This window comes from Lemur catta, chromosome 1 (assembly GCF_020740605.2).
Source record: "Lemur catta isolate mLemCat1 chromosome 1, mLemCat1.pri, whole genome shotgun sequence".
NCBI lineage: Eukaryota > Metazoa > Chordata > Mammalia > Primates > Lemuridae > Lemur > Lemur catta.
In genome coordinates this window covers 103,757,082-103,783,546 of record NC_059128.1, presented here as the reverse complement: position 1 = coordinate 103,783,546, position 26,465 = coordinate 103,757,082, and the positions used below count along the sequence as shown (strand labels likewise).

Below are 26,465 nucleotides of genomic sequence, written 5' to 3'. Positions count from 1 at the left end.
ACCAAGGGACAATATATTATACAAATACACACACACACACGCACACACACACAGGCTACTAGAGAGGTAGCGGCTGAGTATCACTCCCTCCCAGACACTAGGAGAGATGTGGAAAACCCCTGCTCCAAGACACCCACAACTTCCCCAACTTGAGAATCTCTCCTGCCCATTATCTAGTACTTGCCTCCAAATACTGCAAAGGACAGCAGGAAGTTCTTTTCTGACAAAATCTGGCCTCATTCTAATTTTTGAATGTCATGCTGCACTTTTAGGCGGGCCTAGGGATAATCCAACATCCTATGGTTTTCCTTTTTCCATTTTACCAACTTTTGAAATAGTTTGTACTTTGAGCAGCCCCTAATCCTTTTTTGAAGCAGGTTCATGATTTCTAGTGGGGTAGGAGGGAACGGTAAGCGGGAAGTGTGGGGAGCTGACAGCCACCTTTTAAACTAGATCATATGGCACTGGACATATAATCGCAGAGCAGCACAAAGTCGGGATGGGCGGGCACGGCTCAGGGACCCTGCTGCTCCTGGCGGCCTCACCTGCACAGACAGGAAAGTGAGGTCCCACAGACTGCACGGCACACACACACACACACACACACACACACACACACACACACACACGTGAGCAGAGCTTCGCGGGCATAGATGGAAAAGCCAGGACACACACAGACACCGCCGCGGACCCACGCTCGCAGCCAAAGCTCCTCCAGCCTCCCCAGCCGCCCGCCGCGAGCACCCAGGATCCCCAGCCCGCGTCAGCGGCTCACCAGCGCCAGGCGCGTCTCGGGGCAGCCCCCAAATATCGCGGCATTTCGGCCGCCCCTCCCGTTGAATCTGACTGGCGCGCAGCCTCACGAGAGCACCAGGCAGACTACGTGGTCGCGCAGCCTTCTGGGAGTTGTAGTCCACGTCTCTGCCTTCTGAGAGCAGTAGTCCACTGGAGGGAGAGGAGGAGGTGTGTTTCCCTGGAGAAAACTTGTATTTCTGGGATTCTTGCTAGGAGGGCTTGGCCTATCTGACCTCCTCACCCTTATCCCCAGCACACATACTGCTCATCGCTAGGGGGACTTAATACTGAATATTTACCTCTTCCGTTTTAGATGCACAGGATACAGAGGTAAATCAGACTCATCTCTGGTCTTGAAACAAGCTGGGATACAGAAAATCACAGGATAAGGTCCGCCATGAGGAAGCACAGGGGACTAAACAACTTCGGGCAGAAAAGCCCTCGCAAAGGAGTCACCTGAGTGAATCTTGAGGTGAGCAGGGGTTTAGATAGAAGACGGGAACAGCATTCCAAGTGGAGGGCACAGCACGGGCAAAGGGAAAGCGGTGGGAGAACACACGCGGGGCACATCCCCCTGCCTTCTCCATTCTCGGGCATTCACGGGCCCCTAGGAGCCTTTGTGCCCGTTGAAGCAGCTCTACCTGCTGCAGGTCTCTCGTGGCCAGAGCTGAGGGGGGCCTCCTTGCTCTACCCTTGCCCTTGCTGCAAGGAACCATCCCAGACCATCCCTCCCCGCTGATCCAACTACTCCTACGTCCTCCTCAGGGACCTTGGAACTTCCTCCTCCTACGGCAAGAGGCCTCGGGAGGCAATCTCAATGCCTACTCTAGGCTGCCTCAGAGAAAGAGCCACAGAGTTAGTAGCATGGCTTTTGGCCCCAGGGAATGACGGGCCACAGACCCACCCAGCCCCTCTACCTTCATGCCCCCGCCCACGGCGAGCTCCTTGCAGGCGCACATGAAGACACGTGACACAGCAGAACACGCAGGGCCAAATGTTCCCTTTATTATGGTTCACTCAGTTACCACAAACAGACACGTTGGCTCAGGCAGGTCAACTGCCACCTGGGGGATGGTCCGTCTCCCAGAAACAAGGAGGAGCACTGGGCACCCGGAGACTGCCAAAGCAGGTCACTGGCAGGCTGCAGACCTGAGAATCCCCAGAACTGGCCTGGGCCCTCCTCTACCCCACCCCCATGCCACACCATCCCGCAGAGATGAATCTGTGCCCGGTCCCCACTTCTCACACTAGTTCCTTCCCCAGGAAAGTGCATAGTTGCCTGGAAATGCAGCATCCCAGGGCCTGAACAAACCTGGGCCACACACGGGTAACAGGCTTTCCCGAGGGTAGAGTCAGGGTGTGACCATATAGGTCTGAGCCAGGAAAGAGGAGAGGCAGGTAGCATAGGAAATCAATTGAAGGTGATACCCAACAGGTGATGGATGCTAGGCTGGCAGCTGGACCACAGCCTCTCCGGAGCTACCAGAGAGACTAAGGGAAGGGGATCCAGAAGTCTGGGGTAAGGGAGAGGGAAGGGAGGAAAAGCCTAGACCTAGGGTCTCTTTTCAGGTGCCGGGGACTGTGACAACTGCTTTCCAGAAAGAAAATGGGAGAGTAGAGAGGCAGTTATACTCTGTGGCCCAAGCCTAAGGGACCATTAGGCCCCTGGCTCCCCTTGTAGGGCAACAAAGTACCTGGAGCTCAAAGCTCAGGGTGACCTGGAAGCCCAGGTATTGGGTTCCAAGCTGGAGTCAGCCCACAGTAGCCAAGCGGGGTTTGGTTTTTTTGTCCAAATAGCCCAGGTAGGCTTCTCTTGGGAGAAGGGAAGGTGAGAAATGGGCAGTTCTGCTCCCTGGGTGAGAACCCTCTCCACTCCAGGCCTCAGACAGACCTGGGGCCTCTACCAGCAATGTTCTCACAATGCTTGGAACAGAACAGCCCCATGAACTTGAAATCACTTTCCTGAAAGGGCAAGGAGGTTCTGACAGGGTGAGGAAGGGCCAAGAACCAAGGTCTGTAGGCAGAGGGGAGCAAGTGTTCTTGATTTAGGGGAAAAAAAAACAAAAACTAAACTAAAGCCAGAGAGCCCTCCCACCCTGCCTAACCTGACATCCTATTTAGGCCATTGTGCTTACAGCTAGGACTGGGCCTGTGCTTCTTCCTGGGCCCTGAGTTCAAGTGCCCAGAAGTGCCCTGTGACCAAGAGCAAGCCAGGGTCGGGGAGGCATGCTCCCCTCCCACTGGGCCCCGCCTGCCTTCTCCTCTGACCTTCCCTCCAGGCCTAGCCCTCTGAGCCCTGTCACTCCTACCAGACCCAAACAGAACAGCCACTGCTCCCAGGAATCCTGTGGTCACTCAGAGACGCCTAGATGCCCCAGTGGGCTGGGGCCAACCAGACCTCCCCTAGGGACCAATAATTACTGAAAGGCCCTCTGCTCCAGCTGCACTTTTACACCTGACAACCTCCGGACACGACTCAGCTCCTCAGGGAAGGCAGTGGAATCTGCCATCCACAAGGGCAGAAGCCACCTGGCACATGGTGGGGTCAGGGTAGGAGAATCAAGCCACAGCAGCCAGGGTATGGGGAGGAGGCAGAGGGCCACAGGCAGAGGGGCTCCAGGGGCCTCTGGGGAGAGGAGGAGGAGAAGACAGGGGAGAGAAAAGAGGAGCCTGCCTCTGCAGGCCAAGCTCTCAGAGCCAAGGAGACCAACCCTGCGTTGCCATTCCCTGGGAGTCAAGGAACCAGGTGGGCTCTGCCTCTCCAGCTGTGTTCCCCTCCCACACCAGGGCTAAGGCTCAGCTCCCCTGTCAGCTTCCTGGATCTGGGAATCAGATCAGATTTAGGAATCTGGGCTCAGTCTTAGGAGCAGATACAACTGAGATACTCAGCCTTAGGGAAAACAAAAGCCACATGGGAAAGAGAAAGACAGACCCTGGGCAAGGGAAGACAGCACAGGGACTCTGACAGCAGGGAAGAGATGAGGGAGGCAGAGGCCAAGGGAGGGGAGACCTGGATGGATCAGAAGGAGCAAGGGGAGATCCCCTGCCTGTCCTCACCCTTCCACCTGCCACCACCATGAGTGCTAAATACTGTTGCTTCCCAGGAAGACCAAAAGTGGAAACAGTCTCAGCTCATGAACCCAGGGAGGGGCCGGGCTTTCTGCTATGCCTCCCCCTACCCCATGAGGGGTCCCTGGGCCAGGGTCAGAAGGGGCAAGTGGGGGTGGAGGGCTGGTTTAGTTCTAAACATACATCTAGCACCACAACAAGAGACCTCCACTGCATACTATTTCACGAGGGGACACAGACAGCTACTACCGCACAGGACAGCTCCACGTGCAGCCCACAGCTCTCGGAGTGCCAAGAGCACAATCCAAAAGGTGGGGAGCAGGGGACAGACATATACATATATACATATATAACTCTGATTCTTTATACAAAGTGGGGGAGAAGGAGAAAAGGGAAGGGGGAACCCTGCTTGGTTACCACAACAGACGGTGTGGCTTGAGCCCCCTGTCCCAATGGCCCCAGCCCTGCCTCCTGGTAGGCTTGGCTGGTTCACATCTCATTGGAGTATGTGTAGTTGGGGGTGGCGGAATACTGAGTCTGCGGCTGATTCATGGCACCCTGGGCCGCCCCCATGGCTGCATTCTGGGCTGCCTGCTGCACGTGCGGATTCTTCCATGCCCCCGTGGTCCACTCCTCCTGAGCTTTGCTGAAACTGCCCCCACTGCCCCGGTAAAATTTATGAACCTGTAGGAAGAGCATGAAGAAGGGTTAATCAAAGGGAAGAGGTGGCCCATCCAGGAAGCAAATAGGACCATTTGTAAAAACATAGTCCTCCCTCCCCCTCCATGCCTGTGTGGGAAAGTCTAGCAGGCAATTCCAGAGTGAGACCCTTGGAAGAAAGACCTCTGGATTCCCTTGTAACTTGGAGGAGGGGTTGTTTCCGATCACAGCCCCCACCAAGGTGAGCCACCCTCTCACCCTTGAGGGGACCACATACCATGCTGAGGGCGATGAAGGAAAAGACGGCCACAACTGTGAACATGACCGTGGGAATGAGCATCACCACTGCTGAGCCAATGTTCGTTCCGAAGAAGGAGATGGTGGCAATCCAGCCGCTGTGGGAAGAGGCCAGTGGTGGGGCTGTGGGTGGGATTCGGGGTGCCCAGGGGCCACCCCACTAGAGCAAGGGACTATCTCACTGCCACAGGGAGGAACCATGTCACTGGATTCAGAGGGACCATCTTACTGACCCTGTGTCAGTAGCCCAGGAAGACCCCGCCCCGTGGCTCAGACGTGCCCCTCAGACTCAAGGCTTCCTTCTCCTGGGTTTTCCCATGATGCTTAACACCCCTCGGCCCCCCAGAAACCATAGCCAAGTTCTCCTTGCCCTCTGATACTATGGCTGTGCTACTACACTCTCCTGAACCCTCTCATTCTCCCAATAACCACCCAGTGCCCCGCAGGCTAGGAAGCATGGCACGGAGGTAAGTGCAGGACACACTCAAGGTGCCACCCCGACCAGCCCCAGGCCAGACCCCTGCCTCTTACCAGACGCCCCAGCCCGGGATGCCCACGGCCTGGATGATGCTGATGACCATCTGGGCCATGAAGGTGAAGAAGAATGCCATGAAGCTGAAGGAGCTGTCAGTCCTGCAGCAGAGGAAATGGCTCCCGTCACCCAGGCAGAGGGCCAGGGTTTCCCTACCTTCAAGGTCCCCAAGCCCTTCCAAGTTTAAGTGCAAAATGGACAGAAGACCCTTAATGGCCTTAATAGAGAGGCCAGAATAGGCCAGTGTTTATTCATAGATCTTTGCAAGGTTCCACATGTTAGGTCTGTGTGGGCAACATTACACAGGGAGGGATCTCCTCATGAATGGACCACCCTTTGGTACACGGGTGGCTGGCCCTATTGGCATATAAATAGATGGCTCCATTGTGGTGGGAATAAACAGTCCCACTGTCAAGGAGATGGACAGCCACATGGGCACCAAGACAGCTAGTGCCACTGGTACATGGATGGATGGCTGCATGGGTTCAGAGATGGAATCCATTGCCACTAGAGTGGACACCCCACTGGCACCAAAATAGCAGCTAACTGGCACTTAGATGGATGGCTCGATTGGCAAAGAGATTTAAGGTCCCATTAGCATTGAGATGGATACTCTACAGGCACCAAGACAGATAGCCTTGTTGGTACATGGATGAACAGTCCCATTGGCACAAAGATTGAAAACCCCATTTGGCACTAGGTGGACACCCACTGGCCCAAGACAGCTAGCCCCACTGATACATGGCTGGGTGTCACTTTGGCACAGAGTTGGATGACCGCATTGGCACATGAATAGTGTTAGTGATACATGGATGGCTGGTTCCACTGGCACATGAATAGATGGTCTCCTTGTCACCAAATAAGCTAGGCCCACTGGTACACGGGTGGGCAGCTCCACCAAGACAGGCGGCCCCGTGGGCAAAAGTCAACATGCAGCTTCCTGGGGAAGGTGTTGGCAGAAGACAAAAATAGGCCTGTGCTCTGTGTTGCCCCCACCCAAGGGTACAGTGAGAAGGGAAGGAACTAAGAGGAAGGTTCTGACTCCTACCCTCTCACCTCAACCTGGACCCCCCAGAACGGCTAAGCCCCACCTGGTAGTCTGAGCTAAAGGTGAACAAAGGAAAGGAAAGTGAGTTTGGGGGATGGCAAAAAAAAAAAAAGTGGGAAAGGAGTAAAGAAGAGACAGGGGAGATGGGCATAGACGGGGCTAGGAGCTGGGGTCAGCACCAACCACTTACTTGAAGGCTTTGTAAATGGGCCGAAACCAGCAGACGTAGGAGCAGGGTGTGAAGAGGATGAGCCAGAGAAAGGCGAGGCCAAAGTTGGTGGCTCCCCCGCCTCCGATCAGCCACGCGAGACAGCCCACCAGGTTCACGGCCAGCGTGACGCTGTTCACTGCGGGCCCAGGAGCACATGCACACAGAGACAGACACCCAGGCCCGTACAGAGACACACGAGCACCCAGACATGGTCAACACAGACCCACAGTCAGACAAGCACAGAGAGATGCAAACAAACACGGATATACACACACAAATGCAAGCCACATTTATAGATTCACACCCATACAGAACACACAGTGCATGTCGATGCACACACAGAGACACACAAGACACACACAGAAGGAGAAGGAGTACAGGCTGTAAGAAAGAAAGCTGGGAGTTCTGACCAACCTCCCCTCCCCAGAACCCCTCCTAAGGATCTGAGAAACCCAGAGAGCAAAGGGTCTCCAGGGAGCAGAGCTTCTGTCCGGCAAGCCCCCTCTAAGGGATTAAAGCCTCAGGGTGCTAGAAATGCTCTTCTCCTTATAAGGCAGGGCATGCTGGCTCATGCCTGTAATCCCAGTGCTTTGGAAGGCTGAGGCAGGAGGATCGCTTGAGGCCAGCAGTTTGAGGCACAGTGCGCTATGGTGGCGCCTGTGTATAGCCACTGCACTCCAGCCTGGGCAACAGACAAGACTGTCTCTCTTTAAAAAAAAGAAAGAAACATCTCTTCAAGCCATTGTACCTTCTGCCCTGCACTTAAATGGGGCAGGCATCAGTGTCTGGGATCTGTTTTTATTTAGTCTATTTCTTAGACAACTAACATGTCATCTGCTCCAAGAAGCCTTCCTCCAATACTGCAACCTTTCATCTCCCATCCCTCTGACCTACAGAGGGTTGCTCTCATGGGCTGCTCTCATGGTTTCCCAAATACGGATCCCAGCCCACCAACAACATTAGAAGCTTCCCAAGAGTGGGACCCAGGCTCCCCGTTCTCTGTCCCCACATCATCTAGCTGCATCTAGAAATCACAGTATCACTGAGACACTGCCAGCAGGGACCTCAAAGACTCCTCATTTTACAGATAAGAAAACTGGTGCTGGCACTAACACACACCCAGATCTTCTCGTATCAGGGCACTCCCTTCCTTGAACACTAAGCTGAGTCCACAAAGACTGCTGAATAAACAGAAGAAGGAGGGTTCAGTCTTGGCCTCAAATAGCCAGCATCCGTGGGCCCGTCTTCTGAACAGAGCCCCTAAGCATCTCAAGGATTATACACATTTCCTTGGGAGTAAAGCACCCAGTGGGCACCTAGTAAGGGCTTAGGGAGGTATTTATAGACCTTAAATCCAGCTTCTGGATGAGATCTTCCCAGGAGCGGAGCTCCCAGAGCCCAGTGTCAGGGGGAGTGCTCCCCAACTCTGGCCTGGCCTGGCAACTCTGTTACCTGTGCGGGTACACCCATCCCAGGGCCCCTCATAGTGAGGGTGGGCATTTCTTGTGCATTTCAGCTATATTTCCTCCATTCCTGTTCACTGCCCCAGCATTTCTTGGAGCCTTGGTGTTCTTATTGGTTTTACTTGCCCTTTGCAAAGAAAAGGCACTAGCCCATCAGTACACTGGCTAACATTTCTCTCCTCAGTCCCACCTTTCTCCAGCTCCCTTGCTCTCCTGCCCTTGCTGAAACTGTTCGGCTACCTCTCTGTAACAGACACCTACTGACTCGGCCACTCTGTGTCTTCACTCCCTTCCTCGTCCAGCTTAGATTCCATAACTAATTACACTTATTTTCTTCTTCCCTCCCCTCCCCTGTCTTCGGGTCATACTCCCCTATATGAACATAACTCCATCTGTATGTGAGCTGAATGTCACTAAGAAAAAAGGGACACCACAAGAAAGCCTGGCAGGACTATAAATTCAAGGCCACCAACCTCAAATCAGCCCTATGCATGGCCCAGAAATCTTAGGGGCCAGGTCTCTTTGCAGAGTGTCTTCACCCTCTCTCCACAAACATGCTGTCATTCTGAGCGCACCCTCCCCAAAGCTCCCACCCCCACTCCTATAACATATTTGATGGAAAAAAATGGAAACCAAGCCAGGCATGCTGGCTCACGCCTGTAATCCTAGCACTCTGGGAGGCCAAGACAGGAGGATTGCTTAAGGTCCGGAGTTCGAGACCAGCAAGAGCAAGACCCCATCTCTACTAAAAAATAGAAAAAAAAAAATTAGCCAGGCAACTAAAAATAGAAAAAATTAGCTGGGCATGGTGGCGCATGCCTGTAGTCCCAGCTACTTGAGAGGCTGAGGCAGGAGGATTACCTGAGCCCAGGAGTTGGAGGTTGCTGTGAGCTAGGCTGATGCCACGGCACTCTAGCCTGGGCAACCGAGTGAGACTCTGTCTCAAAAATAAATAAATAAATAAATAAAAAACGGAAGCCATCAAAAGTAGCCTCCTCATTTTCTTCCCAACATCTACAGACCTACCTACACCCTATCCCCCACCACCTACTAACCTATTCCCCCCTCCCCTCAGGTTATATGGTGAGAGATCCCTTCTTCACCTAAAGGACAAGCCAGCACTCAAAATTGAGTCTGTCTTCTCCCATCCTCTTCTTACCATGCCAAGAAGCACCTGCTGCAAAGACAGCATGCTTTACCACCTACCTGGTGCACACAACCACCTGCCCAGATAAGCAGCTACATGCAAGCCTGACTCAAAGCAACATCACACATGGCAGACCCCAACTGAGGTCACACTGCCAGTGTCTCAGGTTCCTGGGGCTTGTACCCAGCACAAGAGAGCCAGCCTGCCCTGCTTTCACATGCCTAAGAGATACCTTTGTGGCCAGCCTCGGCATAGCCAAGTCCCATCCCTTCTAAGATGACACCGTTCCCACCAACCTGCCACAGACTACCAAAAAGAGGGCCTTTAAACTCTCAACATCAAAACTTTAGAACACCAGAAGTCTAGAACACTAGACTCTTAAAAGTACAGGCCACATAACACAGAGCTGCACGGAACCACAGCAATCACTCAGCCAAAACTATCTTCCTGCAGATGAGGAACCTGCTGCTCCGGAAGTAGCGACCAGACAAACTCGATCTCATATCACCCAATTCCCAAATGAATGCTCTTCTCTTTGAGCAATCTTCCAGAGAAAGCAAGAAAAACAAGGTTTTAAGGGAAGGACTCCTCTCCAAATCAAGAATCCTGAGGTCCTGACAGTTATCAGAGGTTCCCTGGAGAACTGCCCCAGTGGGAAGGGGAAGGGGAAGTGAGAAAACAGGAATCACACTGCAAAGAGGGCCCCATCCAGGTGCTCTGTGAATGGGAGATGGAGGGGAAGGGAAGGAAGGAGAGGCCTAGGTGGTGGGGCCAAGGGAAACTGAGGCCCAGCTGGGGAGCTGGCCCATGGGAAGAGCCTGCTGGGAGCCTAGTGGGGAAAGACTTATGGGCCCATGCAAACATTACAGTGGGGCGGAAGGACAGCTCGGCCTGCGGCACCCCCCCTGCTACCCAGCACCCACCAGTCTTCCTCCCTCCTCCACCTGCCCTGGCCACCCCCATCCCCACAGCACTCACACATCCAGAGGTAGTAGAGGCGCTTGGTCATGCTGAGATGCTGGGGAGGGATGTCTGCCTCGAAGTCTTGGTAGAAACATGGCTTCAGCGGGATGAATTTGGGCAGTGGTGGGAAGTTGTTCACTTTCTCTGTGGGTGAGGCACATCACATGGCATCACCTCGAACGTCCCCCGCCCCGCCAATCCAATATGCCCATCTGTACTCTGCCTGGACTGCCTCGTCGGCCCCTGTCACTAGCCACTTTGCTCTCCCCACCAGCCATCCCTACTTCCCCAGGTCTGCCAGGATGATCCCCAAGTAACCAAAGGCCCTGAGACAGTGTCACTCAGAAGAGTAACAAGCAATAAATACTGTCCCTCAGGGTGAGGCACCCTCCTCAGCAGAGGAAGTGGATGGCTGAGAGTCTAGAGACGTGGGTTCCAACCTCCACGCCAACACTCATGCTCTTGGGCAAGTCATTGCCCCTCTCCGGACCTCAGTTTATCCAGTGGGGTGAGGGCTGGGCTAGATGGTCCCTAAAGTCCATCTGTGGCATTCTATATGTCTGAGCTTTAGAAACTGGACACAAAAGGTCTCAGCATATTAGGAAACAATGGTGACAGAGGGGAAGGGGCAGAGCCACTCATGCTGCCCATCAGTCGGATGGTCAGTAAGACGAGGATGTCAGGATGCTGAATCTTTGGTCTCCAGGGTCGAAGATCTGACAGGGCTAGACAAGGTCATGTTGAGGTTCTCAGACAGACAGGCCTGAGGAGGGGGGAAACCTTGGGACATGGGTCAGAAAGAAGCTGCCCTTCGAAGACTAGGGGAGATACATCCTATGCTCACTTTTGTGTCCTACCCACATGGCCCACCTTTCCCCTTACCTGCCATGGTGGCACCAGCTGGCCCAGTGGCCTGCCCACGCCTCTAGGTCCTGACCTGGGAGGAAAGAAAAGCCAGAGAAGGATGAGGATGGGCGCCCCGCCCAACTCAGTCCCTTTCTCTGCCCCCGCTGGGCTGTAAGCTCCCTGGGGCAGGACCCACACTCGCATGGTATGACACTCCCACGGTGTGACATGCCCAACAGAGGCAGCTCCCCACTACCCAGAGGCACCCTTCCACCAGCTACATCCTTCTAGCCACTCTTGCCTTTGCCCCAACGCACAAAGTACATCCTCAGAAAACCCCACTCAAGGGTAGGAAAGGAACTGGGAGGGGACCTCGTGCAGGGAACGCGGGAGGGACAAGAGGAAATTCTATTCCTTGACTGAGAACACAGGCTGGGCCCCTTCCCTCTTGCCTTTTGCCCTCAGTCGTTTGCTCCCTTATTAGGACTTAGCACGTGCCAGGCGCTGGAAGAGAGCATGAGCAAGACAGACGTGTCCCTGCCCTCCCCATGAGAAGCCAATAACCTCTGCAGTAAACCATGCAAAAGACAAGGGCAGCCGCCATGAAAACACCCTCCGTCTGTGCGAAGTGATCTATCTGGTCTGGAGAACCGGGGCAGTTAAAAGTAAGCGCTAAGTGAAGACACGAAGCACGAAGAGGAGTCCCCGCAAGACGGCCTCTGGGCAGGGCAGAGGGACAGCCTCGTGGCACTGACCCTCACGCAGGAAGGAGCTTCACGCCGCTGTGGCCAAGGCATCGAGTGCAAACGGGGAGGCAGCGGACGGCGAGGCGGGCAGGCTGTGGAGACCCTCAGGAGGCAAGTCTGAAGGGGCCTGGAGGTGGGTTCGGGGAGCCGGGGGACGGAGACCGTCAGTGGGACTCACGCCCGCGTGGAGGACGGAGCCGTCATGAGACGCCGCCGTGGGGAGACGCGGGGTCCGGGGGAGGACAGGCCGCCGCGGCAGACGCCCAGGCGGTCCCGCAGGCGGCCGGAGCGCGGGGTGCCAGGCGCGGGCGCTCCCCGGGAGGCTGACGCCTTGAGGAATCGCTGGGGAGTTACGGCCAAGGGAGCCCGTGAGCAATCGCTTTGTGAAACGGTAACTGTGGCGGACAGACGTAGAATCAGAACGGAAAATGGCCCAAAACCAAGCGCCGAGGCAGCGCAACACTGGAAAGGTGGGCAGGGATTTCCCTGAAGTTTTAAAACAGGCAAAACTAACTGCTGGTGTTACAAGTCAGGATAGTATCACCCTTGAGGGGGCAGTGACTGAGGGGCACAGGACCAGCCTGGGGTGCTGGTTACACAGATATACAGTTTTATATGTATATATACACACACATACATATATATACACATACAGTTATACAGCACACACTTACAATTTGTGCACTTTCTTGTGTGTTACACTTCAATGAAAAGTTTGCTTTAAAAAAAAATGTCTCCTATCATTCCAGTCAGATTCCTCTGGATCCAATTAAAAGTTCAGACAATTACAATCCTTTGTGGCCCTATTGTGATATGGGATCAAATACAGATATAAAGACCTAGTAAAATCTAGCACAAAAAGGAAAAAGGCATAATAGAGATATTCATGAAATGATACTCATCCACAGGTGCATTAATTGTAGCACTGTTTGTAATAATAAAGGATTGGAAACAATCTACATGTCTATCAATAGGGGACTGATTAAGTAAATGGTACAGTCATACAATGGACTGTTCCACAGCTATTTTTAAAAATGCTCTGCAGCTGTTGAAAAGAGGAAGAGGCTTCTCTATGTACTGATATAGAAAAATCTCCATGATCACTAGTAGTTGAAAAAAGCAAGATGTAGAACAGTCTGTATATTATCCTTTGTATTAAAAAAAGGGGGGGGATAGAATTTTAAAAAAATTCCTTTTGATCCAACAATCTTACTTCTAGCTGTTTACCCACAAATAAGAAATAACACACGTTATTCAACTCGACACTATTTGCAACAGCACAATGAGGAAAGCAACCTAAATGCAACTATTTGCATATACCAGGTACATGATACAATGGAGTATTATACACATGTAAAAAAAGAATGAGGATGAGCTCCAAGAACTGCTATGGAATCATTTCCAGGATGTGCTAAGTAAAAAAAGTAAAGTACAGAAGAGCATAAATAGTATGCTACCCGATATATAAGAAAGAAGGTGAGCCAAGTGCTGCGGCTCATGCCTGTAATCCTAGCACTTTGGGAAGCTGAGGCAGGAGGATCACTTGAGGCCAGGAGTTCAAGATCAGGCTGGGCAACATAATGAGATCCTGTCTCTATAAAAAATTTTAAAAATTAGCCAGGCATGGTGGTAACATGCCTGTAGTCCCAGCTACTCAGGAAGTTGAGACAAGAGCATTACTTGAGCCCAGAAGTAAAAAGGGGAAGAATACACACATGAATTTGCTTATTTTTGCAAAAGAAACGTAGCAAGAATAAATCAGAAATTAATGAAATAGTCACCTACATGATGGAAGGGCTAGGATGAGTAAAAAATTTCCTTGGGTAAAGCTCGTCATGTACTTTTATACATATAATGACTTACATATTCAAAAACTTAAGCCAGAAAGAAAAGTAAACTCTAAAACAAAAACAAATTAAGCTAATTATATACTAAATAGATAATACAGCCAGGCGTGGTGGCTCACATCTATAATCCTAGCACTCTGGGAGGCCTAGGTGGGAGGATTGCTTGAGGCCAGGAGTTCAAGACCAGCCTGAGGAAGAGCAAGACCCCCTCTCTACAAAAAATACAAAAATTAGCTGGGCATGGTGACACATGCCTGTAGTCCCTACTACTTGGGAGGCTGAGGCAAGAGGATCACTTCAGGCCAGGAGTTGAGGTTGCAGTGAGCTATGATGACACCACTGCACTCCAGCCTGCGTGACAGAGCAAAACTCTATCCCTAAATATTTATAAAAAACAAATAAAACAACCACACAGAAAAAAGAATTGGCCTCCGTAACTTTGGATCACAGTACTCTTAGAAAGACATATCTCAAGGACAAAAATAACTGGAAAGAAATCTTGAATTTTAGCAAGTTTACTGTTACCGTGGGCATTGCTATGATTCTCAAACGTCACGTATACTACAGGAGAGAGCGAATGAGTAAATGTGTTGATGTTTTGGGGAACATAGTTCTCACTGCTGGCATAAGGAGACAGAATATGGAACATGGGAAGGTAAGAAAGAGACTTATGGTATCAGATTCAAGGTAGAGGTACCAGTATGAACTCACGATTTTAAAAATATATATGGCTGGGCTGGGTGCGGTGGCTCATGCATGTAATCCTAGCTGAGGATTAGGCAGGGAGGCTAAGGCAGGAGGATTGCTTGAGGTCAGGAGTTCCAGACCAGCCTGAGCAAGAGTGAGACCCCCGTCTCTACTAAAAATAGAAAGATTAGCTGGGCATGGTGGCATGCACCTGTAGTACCAGCTACTCGGGAGGCTGAGGCAGGAGGATCACTTGAGCCCAGGAGTTTAAGGTTGCTGTGAGCTAGGCTGACGCCACAGCACTATACTCAGGGCAACGGAGTGAGACTCTGTCTCAAAATAAAAAAAATAAAAAAAAAACCACACAAACAAAAACAGCAACAACAACAAGAACAAAATGTGTACATGGATGGTCCCAAGCCAGGACAAGGAAATATAAGAATATAAGGTTAGTCTGGAAGATCTTGTGGTACCAAAAACAAGAAAGTACTCAACAACTAATGGGGCAAGTTAAAAGGACATGGGAGCCAGTTTCAAGGGGCTAACACCTGCCAAATTTGGGACAATTAGAGTAACAAAAGTAATAATGACAGTAGTATGTTATACTGAATTTTAAAAAAATAATTCATGAGTCCAAAGTGACATTATTTTTTAAAAGAGAGGGAAGAAGGAAACAGGAAAAGCTCTTTGCAGAAGAATGCCAGCTATAAACATAGCAGTGACATTAGAAAATCTCCCAACTTTGTAATCATTAATATAATAGCTAATTCAGGCAAGGATTGTCAACAGCTACTAAAACCACTGGGTCAAACATTGCTGGGGAAGAGGCGAGTAACAGAATAACAGAGTCTTAAACTACCAGCTCAAAGATTATTTGCTAATGACAAGCGGGAAAAAGCACTTTGACCATGGAGGAAGCTGGCAGATACTACCTTACCAAGCAATCAAACTTAACCTCACCAGTAATGTCAATAATGGCAAAATGACATTACGGCCTCCCGGTGTGACACGCCGAGAAGGGCATATCACCTATGTCGTATTCCTGCCAAAACTGTTTAACCTGAATGTAACCGTGAGAAACAATCAGACAAATCCAAGTTATGAGGCATTCTAAAAACTAGCCTGGGCTGTTTAAAAAAAGCAACATCCTGGCCAGGCGTGGTGGCTCATACCTGTAATTCCAGCACTTTGGGAGGCCAAGATGGGAGCATTCCTTGAGGCCAGGAAAGAAACCCAAATATGGACTTGAAATTAGATAGTTATTGCATAAATATTATGTTTATTGGGTGTGATAATGGTATCAAGGTTGCACAGGAATGTCCTTACTCTTAGAAAATATGTACTCAAATACTTAGGGTAAAGTGTCATAATGTCTCAAGCTTCTTTCAAATAGTTTTGAAAAAAAGAAATGATGGATGGATAAAGACAGAATCAAAGCAAATGTGGCAAATGTTAACAACTAGTGAATCTGGGTGTAGGAATATGGATGCTCCTTTACTAGTCTTTCAAATTTAGTTTGGTATGAAAGTTTTCAAAGTAGCTGGCACAGCTGCATGCTCCTGTAGTCCCAGCTACTCAGGAGGCTGAGGCAGGAGGATTGCTTGAGCCCAGGAGTTACAGGTTGCAGTGAGCTATGATGATGCCACCACATTCTAGCCCAGGCAACAGAGTGAGACCTTGTCTCAAAAAAGAAAAAACAGAAACAAACGAACAAAAAAAGTTGCCAGGGAAGAAGAGAGCCACACAGTCTGTCACCCCCGCAAGACTACTTATTAATCACAACAAAGAAAAGGTACTTCTACAATGAGAGGATCTGGCAGGCCAAGTGAAAATTTAGCATTTCTGATAATGGGATGAAAGAACATCTTGTGCCTCCTGATAAGATATGCACAGAAGGACACAAGATCTTCTATGACTACTGTTGCCAAAAAATGTTTAATCTGAAAATAATTATGAAAAAACAATCTGAAAAATCCAGATTGTGGGAAATTCTACAAGACAAATGTTAACATCATGAAAGACAAAATTGGTAGGGGACCGCATCTAAATTAACACACACTAAAGAGACATGCAACCAAAAGCAATGGGGAATCCTAACACATCCCGGATTTTTAAAATCATAGCTATAAAGAATATTTTTAGGACAGCTAGAGAAATTAGAACATAGACTGTATAGTAGACACCATTGTTCAATCTTAATTTCTTGGCTATTGTAGTTATATAGGAGAATGTCTTGGTTCTTAGGAGATATATGCTGAAGTATTTAGAAGCACAGTGTCTGGCTGAGCGAGGTGGCTCATACCTCTAATCCCAGCACTTTGGTAGGCTGAGGCAAGAGGACTGCTTGAGGCCAGGAGTTCAAGACCAGCCTAGGCAGCATAGTGGGACCTCCCACCTCTATAGAAAATTTAAAAATTAGCTGGGCTCGGTGACATTCACCTGTAGTCCCAGCTACTCAGGAAGCTGAGCCAAGCAGAGGATCACTTGAGCCCAGGAGTTTGAAGTCATACTGAGCTATGATCATGCCAACTGCACTCCAGCCTGAGCAACAGAGCAAGATCCTGTGTCAAAAAAAAAAAAAAAAAAAGATGAAATTGAGACATCTTGAAATTATGAATCATGTAAATGTATTACCTGTTCAAAAAAATAAATGGGGCAAGGCGCAGTGGCTCACGCCTGTAATCCTAGCACTCTGGGAGGCCGAGGCAGGAGGATGGCTTGAGCTCAGGAATTTGAGGTTGCAGTGAGCTATGATGACACCACGGTATTCTACCAGGAGCAGAGGGGCAGGCAGAGCAAGACTCTGTCTCAAAAAAAAAAAAAAAGGAAAAAAAATTCAAGCAGAAGAGGGTGAGCTGGAAGGAATGAGAAGGAGCAGCTGATGAGGTGGGAAGAAAACCAGGAAAGCATGGAGTCTCCAAAGCCAAGGGTACAGAGAGAGTACACAAATGTGACAATGCCACCGAAAGGTCCAGTGTGAAAGGGCTGGACCAAAGTGTTCATTACACTTAGCAACATCAAGTCAGCTGTAAGTGCAGTGAGACCTGTTTTGGTGGGGAGAGTAGCAGCCAAAGTAGAGTGAGCTTAACAGGCAAACCGAGAGCAGGTGAAGACAGCCCTTTGAAGAAGCCCGGCTAAGAAAAGAATAGAGATAGGGTGCCACCTGGGTGGGATACTGGGGCGGGGGGGGGGGGTCCTAGGGAAGGCTGCAGCTGGGTTGTTTTTTTTTTTTTTTGTGACAGAGTCTCGCTCTGTTGCCCGGGTTGGAGTGAGTGCCGTGGCATCAGCCTAGCTCACAGCAACCTCAAACTCCTGGGCTCAAGCGATCCTACTGCCTCAGCCTCCCGAGTAGCTGGGACGACAGGCATGCGCCACCATGCCCAGCTAATTTTTTCTATATATATTTTTAGTTGGCCAGATCATCTCTTTCTATTTTTTAGTAGAGATGGGGGGGGGTCTCACTCTTGCTCAGGCTGGTCTCGAACTCCTGACCTCGAGCGATCCACCCGCCTCAGCCTCCCAAAGTGCTAGGATTACAGGTGTGAGCCACCACGCCCGGCCTGCAGCTGGGATTTATTTAAGATGGAAATAAGCTAGAAGGATCCAGAGAAAAATTATAATTACAGCAGAGACAGAGGTTACCAGACAGAGAAAGCCCCTGAAAAGGGGAGATGCAGGGGCTCCAGTGCAAGGAGGTGGGACAGGCCTCAACCCTAACAGTGGGAAGGAGCACAGTAAGCAAGCAGATGTGGGAAGGTGGGAGGCCCTGGAATGGACAGTGGGGGAGTCCCATGTGTCTGCCTCCATTTCGCAGGTGAGAGGGCAAGCGCAGAGGACCCAGCTACATCAACTGGTAATTACAACACTGCCTAAGTTCTCTGGGAGCACACATACAGAAAGCTGTGGGGATACAGAGCAATACCTCCCTGGTTTGTCTTGGAGGAGCCCAGGAGGGCTTCATAGAGGAGGTGATATCAGAGTGGAATCTTGAAGAATGAACAGGCTGGCCAAGGAGTTAGGAAAGCAGGTGTGAAAGTCAGAAGATCAATGGCATGGCATATTCAAAGAACAGAAAGAGGCAGAGTGAGGATGAAGCTCAAAGCAGGGAGGGAAGGAAAGGCAAAAATAGGGTTGAAAGGTGGATGGGCCAGGTCATGCTGGCCGTGAAGGCCATGGGCAGGATTTGGACTTTATTATCTTCAGTCATGGGAACCACTGAAGGATTCTATTCTTTTCCTTTTCAAAAACATAGCCTCAAAGTTTTTTTTTTTTTAAATAATGTCACTTTTTAGCTATGTATAAAAACATCTGCAAGTTTTAAAAAATCTAAGTGCATAAAGTAGAAAAGTCCTTCCAAAATCCACCTTCTCAGAGCAGGGCACGGTGGCTCACGCCTGTAATCCTAGCACTCTGGGAGGCCAAGGCGAGAAGATTCCTTGAGGTCAGGAGTTCGAAACCAGCCTGAGCAAGAGCAAGACCCCGTCTCTACTAAAAATAGAAAAAATTAACTGGGTATAGTGGCACATGCCTGTAGTCCCAGCTACTTGGAGAATCACTTGAGCCCAGGAGTTTGAGGTTGCAGCAAGCTATGATGACATCACTGCACTCTAGCCAGGGCAACAGAGTGAGACCCTGTCTCAAAAAAATAATAAAAACTCAAACAAAATCCACCATCTCAGAGGCCACCCTTTAACAGTTTGACCTTTAGGTTTTGGGTGATTTTTTTGGTTTTCATTTTTAATGTCTATATAAGCATACATGACAAAAATGAAATCATTCTCTACATGCTGTTTTATAACCTGTTTTTTTCCACTCAACAATATCGCATGAAGTTTTTTCATGTCAATGAATACAGATCTATCTCAATCTTTTCAATGACTGGTCAGCTGCGTCAACAATGTCCATGGCCATAGAGTGGTCAAGTGTGACAAGTGACTGATTTGACAGTCAGGAGGTCACAGCTTCAGGGAAATGGTAGAGAGAAGCCAAGCTGCCAAGAAATTAGGGAAATATGAGGGAGAAGAAGGGACAGGTCTAGCAGATTAGTCTTTCAAAAAGCTTAGCTGAAATTTTAATATACATACACACATAGCATATCAGTGACAACAATGAAATGCCATGTACCAAAAGATTAATAGTAGTTGTCTCTTGATAGAGCGATGGTAAGTTATTTGTTTTCTTTGTATCTTTCTTTTCTAAAATTTCTACAATGGCCATATATCCATCTTTTGTAGTAAGACAAAGTCACAGGTTGAAAATGGCAGCAGTGAGAGGACACAGGGTTAGAAAGGTTTTTCTAAGATAGGAGATTTGAGCCTATTTATAAGGTGAGGAAGGTATTCAGGGAAACAGCGTGGGCTGAAGATACAGTGAAGGGGGAAAGAATTGACAGACAATGGTTCCTGGGGAGATAGGCTGGGTCAGTATCCATAGCACAGATTGGGTGCATTAGACTTGGAATCTCCTTCTACTGGGATGTGAAAGCAATGGTGAGACATGGGTGTTGTTCCACCTCCCACACCCCCAACCACCCTCCACATAAGCAAAGGGCTGTGGGAGAGTGGTCCAGTTTGGAATTCTCTCCCCATGGAAGAGAATGGAATGGGAAGCTGATAGGAACCGGAGCAGGGGTGGGGAGGTAAGAACTAGACTGCAGGAGCCTCGAGGGAGGAGACTCCTCCCTAACCCTGGCTCCCGCCTAGCCCTGTCCCTGGTCCCAGGCTATCTCCCAAAGGTGTGCTCACAGCTACAGAGATGTCAGCGCAGCACAGCATGGATGATTCAGGACAGAAGCCAGAGCACAGGGTGAAGCTGCTTTGTTTGTATATAAAGGTTAAGGCAGAGAGAATTGAGGGCTTGGGAGGGCTGCAGGAGGCTGGGGTCACAGAAATAGAAGGCTCTAGCCTTCTCTGCCCTATTTCAGGGCCAGCCTTTGAAACTGGGAATGGGAGGACTGGGGGAGAACAGCAACCACTGGCCTCTCTAAATCAAAGTTTTTAGACTACAAAACAGGAGAAATAGCAATTTGCTCCTTAGTTGAGAATCTTTCCTAATGGGAAGGCGGAATGTGCTACATATCCCCCCAAAGATGCAGGCCTAAGGAAATGCCTCCTTAGTTACCAATAAGACAGCAAATACTATCTAACTTTTGTTCAGGAAACCCTAACTATAATGTATTCCACTCCTTACAAGGAAAAAAGCTCCCACAGTGAGGAGAGTGAGGTCTGTGGCGGACAGACAGGAGTCAAGCCTGGTCTCAGATCAGATCAGAGGCCTGGGGCTAGTTCCGGGGATCCCTGTTCACTAGAATGAGCCTCTCAGCCCTGGCACAGAAATGGTATTTTTTTTTTCCTGCCTGAACCTACCTGCTAAGACAGAAGTTTCCCCTTCAGCTCTACCTCTGGTCCCTGTATCCCACCACCAGCCCCATCTCCAGCTCTGAAATCCCAGAACTATGACTCATCCTCAGGAAGCAGCAGTCTCCTGGCCATGCGATCACTGTCCTGCTGATGACTCTTCAGTAGCCTCCTACAGATCCTGTGCCTGGCACCCAAGGCTTTGTGCCAGTCAGCTACAAGCCTCCCTCCCTACCACCTTTGGCTTCTCTGCCACAGGCTGACCTGCTTCCTATACACCCAGCTTCATGCAGGAGATCATGTCTAGCCACTCGCTCTGCTTCCAGTGCCCCTAAACCAGCAGCCCTCTCAGCTCCTCTAAGTCCTACCATTTTCTCACATCCCACTCTTCTGGGATGCCTTTCCAGACGTCACTGCTCTGCATCCCACTGCAGAAATTCTGAACCAGTCTTTGGGCACCAAGTGCTCACCCATTCTAATCCAGTCTCTTTCTCATTCCCTCGTGGATGGAGTTTCCAGGAGGGACCAGACACAGAGCACAGTTAATCCACATACTTGCTTAAGACTTGGACACCCTCCCTAGAGGTGGGAGTGAGGCAACTGACCCCTCCCCCAGTCGGGCTAAGCCCACAGCTTCTGTCAATCCTGCTGCATCACACTTCCTCCAGGAAACCTTCAGAGGCTCCAAGACTGGTAAGCAGGGAAGGAAGTGCAGCCTAAGAGGAAATGCTATGGGGAGGGGGGAGGACAGGGAGAGAGAGATAGAGGGAGCAGGGAGGAAGGGAAAAGGAAGAGGGAGAAGAACTGGGAGGAACGTTCTAAACTAGAACAAGGAGCATCCTCACGGGAGGTCACCACCTAGTCCTATTATTTTCATCCCTAGAGAAGGGTGCTGCAAAGAGATGCCCAGAGAAGGGAATCAACTTGTTCAAAGGTGGCCAGCCAGGGAAAGAGTTAAAGAAACAGCCACAGAGCCCAAGGTCCCTCTCTAGAGCTCCCCTCCCAGGACCCCACTGTGGTGGCCCATTCGCAGGAGACAGTCCTCCCTCAGCTCTGGAGACTACCCTAAGGCTCACCAAGTCCAGATCAAACCTAAATGAGCAAGATGTATGCGGCCCCCCAAAAAATCTCTCTGCCAGTCCTGCCCCTGTAAGAACCATCTCCCTCTTTCACATCCCTGCTCCGCAGAGGCAGAACAGGTAGGGCACAGGTTGCAAAATTCTCCAGACTCCCCCACCCCATGGGCACAGTCACATGGCTGGGCTCGCAGGCCAGGCCTACCCTCCCAGCCCCCCAACAGCTGTGCTTGATTCCATCGCTGTGCCTTGCCTTTACCCATACCGATCCCCTGGAATGCCCTCTCCTGCCTCTCCCCCCTTCCAAATCTCACCACCTCCAGAAAGTCTCCTATCGCTGGCTCTCGCCTCCCTTTCTCCCTGTGTCCGTGGGAAATTCTGCCAGGCCCTCACAGATCTCCCCATCAGAAAGCTGGGACATTGCCAGTTTAACCTGGTAATTCGCCTGTGGTGGCAAATTCTCAGGCCCAGTCTCTACTTGGATCCCTCACCCCTTAGGCCGGAAGCTCCCAGAGGCGGGGACAGGGATCGGTTCCCAAACACTTCATCTCCATCCTGGTGACCGACTCCTGCCAGCGTTGGAATGAGCTATATCCGGCGCCCCCAACTCACCACCTCAAGCCCCGGTGGAGTCCAGGCCCAAGCCGGTGCGCCCATCCCCCTGCAGCCCTGGGGCGGCTCAGACCCACAGGCCAAAGGCCGGCCGCCCCAGGGAGAAGAGGGAGGTACGACCGTGTCCACCTGCAGGCGCCTGTTGCAAGGAAAGACCCAAAGGAGGCCACAATCGCCCGCTTCCAGTCGCCCCCATGCCGGGCCGCGTGCGCCATCCCCAGCAGGAGGAACGCCAGGTGGGATGGGGGGTGGGGAGGGATGCAGGGCCCACGGCTCAGGATCCAGAATCCAGGGGTCTGACGTCACCCAAAGCCCGGGTTCCCTCAGCGGGAGCCGAAGACGGGGACAAGAGGAGTTGAGGGGCTTGGTGCGCCCCGACCCCTTTCCCCCGCCCCAAACGGGGAAGGTGACCCCGACTCCCTACCTCTGTAGCAGCCGGGCCTGCCCCTGCATCCAAAGGTGAAGCGCAGAGGGTGCAAAGCCAGAGCCGGGGTCCCCTCTCCCGTGCCCAGCTTGCCCGCAAAGCGCTCCCCACCTGCAGACCCCGACTCACCCGCCGCCGCCGTTCGGCTGCCGAAAGGCCGCGGCGCTGCGCTGCGTGCACCGGGCGATGCGGCGCGGAGCCGGCCGCGAGCCGCTCGGGGCTGGGGGCGGGGAGCGCGCGCGCCCGGGGCCGACTCCACGCGCGCCCGCGCCACGGCCGCCTGCAGCACCGCTCTCGCGAGACTCGTGCTCCACGCCTAGGCCCGCGCCTCCTGAGCTCGCGAGAAGGAGGATCCGGGGCCCCCCGCACCTTCCAGGCGCTGTCCGAGGTGCTAGTTCCCGGGCCCCGCGATCAGGTGATTGACCCGCACCTCAGGGACCAGAGCAAGGCCAGTACTAGGTGGGAGGATGAGGCCGGAGATCCCAGCCTCGCACCAGCGGCCAGAGCCTCGGCTTCCAAATCTGCACACTGGGGAGAATAAGCTCCCATGCCGATCTCAGGAGCCCCTGGGACGGAGCAGAAAGGAAGAATGAGAACGTTTGAGAGCGGGAGGGTGTGGTGACGGATGAAGGTCCTTCAGATCCGTAGGCTCAGGGTGACAGAGAGAGTACAGAGGACGGAAGATCACAAATGAGACATAGAGAGATATGGACACACAGATCCACGGAAAGGAAGACACAGACAAGAGAGAAGAGCCACGAACACAGAGACGTAGAAACAGGGAGAGACAGAGATACTGAAACATGAAGAGATCAAGACCTGGAGAGAGAAAAAGACAGGGAAAGATAAGAGAGGTGAGACAGCATGATGAAGTGAGAAGGAGACAAGAAATAAAAATAGACAAGCTACACAAGGGAATAGAGAGGCTTAGAAAAAGAAAGAGACTCAGAAAAAAAAATGGTAGGAAAGTGATATGCAGAAATGAACACCAAAAGAAAGTAGAGACCAGGGTAAATGTTTAAAAACCTGGAACTTTGAAGAGTTGAGAGAGACCTACTTGGAGAGATGAGGCTGGGAGTGAAGACAGGCTTTTATTGTGAGTGGTGTTTACGTAGTAAACCTCCTGTGGGATTTCTCCAGCCAGGGCCACTCTCTGTCCTGCCAGCCAATTGCTCCTTATCCCCACAGGGCCCTCCCACCCCCCCAGCCCCCACTCACACCATCCCAGCCTGGAAGGGGGCCTCAGTGGGTGGGAGACACTGTAGGGATTCTTTGCATAGAATAAGGGCCCATTGTCTGGCTCCAGCCTGCCAGGAGTGGGGCCTCACTCCCACAGCTGGGATGAAAAGGGGGTGGGAGTGAAGAAAGGCAGATAAGAACTAGTGTGGGTGAGGGAAGAAGGGAGGGAGCCTTGGGGGCTGGGAAGGGCTGAGCAGGAAGCATAACCAGCCCCCAGACCAACTGGGAATGAAGAGTACTGGGCTACAGGGCAGGACAACCAACCTGGTTCTCTGTTGGTCCTGTCCCTGGTTCATCCTCGTGGTCACCACTGTCTGGTCTGCTATAATGCAAGCCTAGGCTAATGTACAGAGCTATAAGGAGGAGCCAAATGGGAACCTGTGGAGGTTACCAAGCATGGCTTCTGCAGGAAGATGTTGGGAGTCCATGTGGGCCTCAGGAAGGATATAGGGGTTCACGTGGGCCTTTAAGAGAGAGATCTGAGGTCCACATGGAGGTCTATGGGGAAGATGTCTGGGATCCATATGGAGTTTCCAGGAGCTATCTTGTGGCTCACGTGGGTCCTACAGGGGAAATGTTGAGGTTTCATGTGATGACCACAGACAAATTTTCCCCAATCAGGAGAATCAGAAAAGCCTTCTATTTTGCAAACAACTGAGGTAGGCAGAGTACTCAGGTCCAACGTCAGAATCCTGCCTTTTTCTCAGTAGATTACACCTTCCATATTTAGATCCATGGAAGGGAACAATGCTATTAGCACTGAAAATCATTTCAACAAACTTTTATTTAATGGCATTTGCTGATCACCTACCTACTAAGCAGCACAGGGCAGTGGTTTAGAATACAGACCTAGAAGACAGACTGCCTGCCCCTTCCCCATGGTGCAAACTCATCTTCACTGATCCTTTGTTTTCCACATATATAAAATAAGGATAATGGTAATAGAGCCTGTGTCTTAGGGGTCCTGTGAGGATGAAATAAATTAACACATGCAGACACATGTAACACATGAAACAGTGCCTGGTACACAATAAGTGTTTAATGAGTGCTAGCTCATACTGTGCGCCAGGCACTGGGGATGTGTCTTTCTCATAGTGGAGGGTAGGAGTAAGAGAGCCTGAGAAAACCAAAGCATGCAATAACAAATTTCAAGCTTTTTTTCAGATGTGGAGAATATCACATCTGCTCACATGCCATTAGTCAAAGCATGTCATATGGTTAGGCTTAAAATTAATTCGTGGGGGATAGGGAGATATGCTCCCCCTACAGCATGCCAGGGAAGTCACATGACAAATGGTAGGGATGTTTAATCTCATCGCAAGGAGGAAGCAAGTAACTGGGAGCAGTAATTCAATCAATCACCCATGGGGCCAGCTCCAGGCTGCTTATCTTTTCCTGCCCAGCTTAGTCTGAATGACGAAAGGCTAATCCTAGCACTCTGGGAGGCTGAGGCAGGAGGATCACTTGAGGTCAGCAGTTTGAGACCAACCTGAGCAAGAGTGAGACACCCCCCCACCCCCATTTCTACTAAAAATAGAAAAAATTAGCTGGGCAGGGTGGTGCATGCCTGTAGTCCCAGCTACTCAGGAGGCTGAGGCCGGAAGATCACTTGAGACCAGGAGTTTGAGATTGCTATGCACTAGGCTGATGCCATGGCATGCCAGCCAGGGCAACAGAGCAAGACTCTGTCTCAAAAAAAAAAAAAAAAAAAAGAGTCTCTGGGAGGGTATCTGCGGTACAGGCCAGTAAACAACTGAGAGGAGCACCAGCATTTACTGAACCCTTAATATGTCTGAGTAAGATGCTAAGCCTCATGACTGTCCTATGAAGTAAGTGCTATTATCCCCATTTTATAGATGAGACAATCGAGGTTCAGAGAGGAAAAGTGCTCTGCTCAAGGAAATAGAATGACTGTATCTAAGAAATGGAAGAGCCAATATCTTTAAGCTGGGTTTCCCCAGAAACAGACACTGAGATAAGGATGTTAGTACAAATGGTCTATTTAAGAGAGGTTTCCAGGGAGCACTAGTTAGAAGAGTGGGGGAAGTGAAACAAAGAAATGAAGAAAACCAACATAGGGTGCAGTGATGAGGTTACCACTGTGGGCAACTGGGGCTTAATCCTACTAGGCATCTCTGGGACAGTGCAGAAAACAGCACAATCATCCCACTGAAGGGGTGAGGAGACTGAGGGTTTCTTCAGTAGTTGGGAGCTGCTCCTGGCATCTCTGGCCTGCCCAGTGTGCCTTCTGAGCAGAGAAAGCCATCAGGCAGCGAATCCCAGGATCCTGCAGTAAGCCATCAGGAATGGTTAAGGGGATGTCGGGAGGGCACTATGCAGTACCATCTACTACAACCAGGACCTAAACCCAAGTCTCTCTGGCTCCTGAGCCACATCATGCTGCCTCCAAGATAATCCTTTATTACCCATGCTGTTAGTCCTGTGGA

General features: G+C 50.8%; 1 protein-coding gene across 1 annotated transcript; it reads right to left on the bottom strand.

The window, feature by feature from the left end:
- Positions 1–1,776: 1,776 nt before the first annotated feature.
- SCAMP5 (secretory carrier membrane protein 5) lies at positions 1,777–23,047 on the bottom strand. Its single transcript, XM_045532347.1, has 7 exons — positions 22,909–23,047; positions 11,068–11,122; positions 10,201–10,329; positions 6,592–6,748; positions 5,353–5,454; positions 4,802–4,919; positions 1,777–4,548 (listed from the first exon to the last, which is right to left on the bottom strand). Exons 2-7 carry the CDS (start codon positions 11,072–11,074, stop codon positions 4,354–4,356), a joined length of 708 nt encoding a protein of 235 aa, XP_045388303.1. The 5' UTR covers positions 11,075–11,122; positions 22,909–23,047; the 3' UTR covers positions 1,777–4,353.
- Between the last annotated feature and the right edge of the window lie 3,418 nt (positions 23,048–26,465).

Bases quoted from the DNA above. Each gene is read 5' to 3' on its own strand.
- SCAMP5 (XM_045532347.1), bottom strand. The intron at 4,920-5,352 runs GTAAGAGGCAGG...CTCTTCCCACAG, and splicing joins ATCCCGGGCTGGGGCGTCTG to CGGCTGGATTGCCACCATCT. The intron at 4,549-4,801 runs GTATGTGGTCCC...CTCTTCCTACAG, and splicing joins CCTTCATCGCCCTCAGCATG to GTTCATAAATTTTACCGGGG.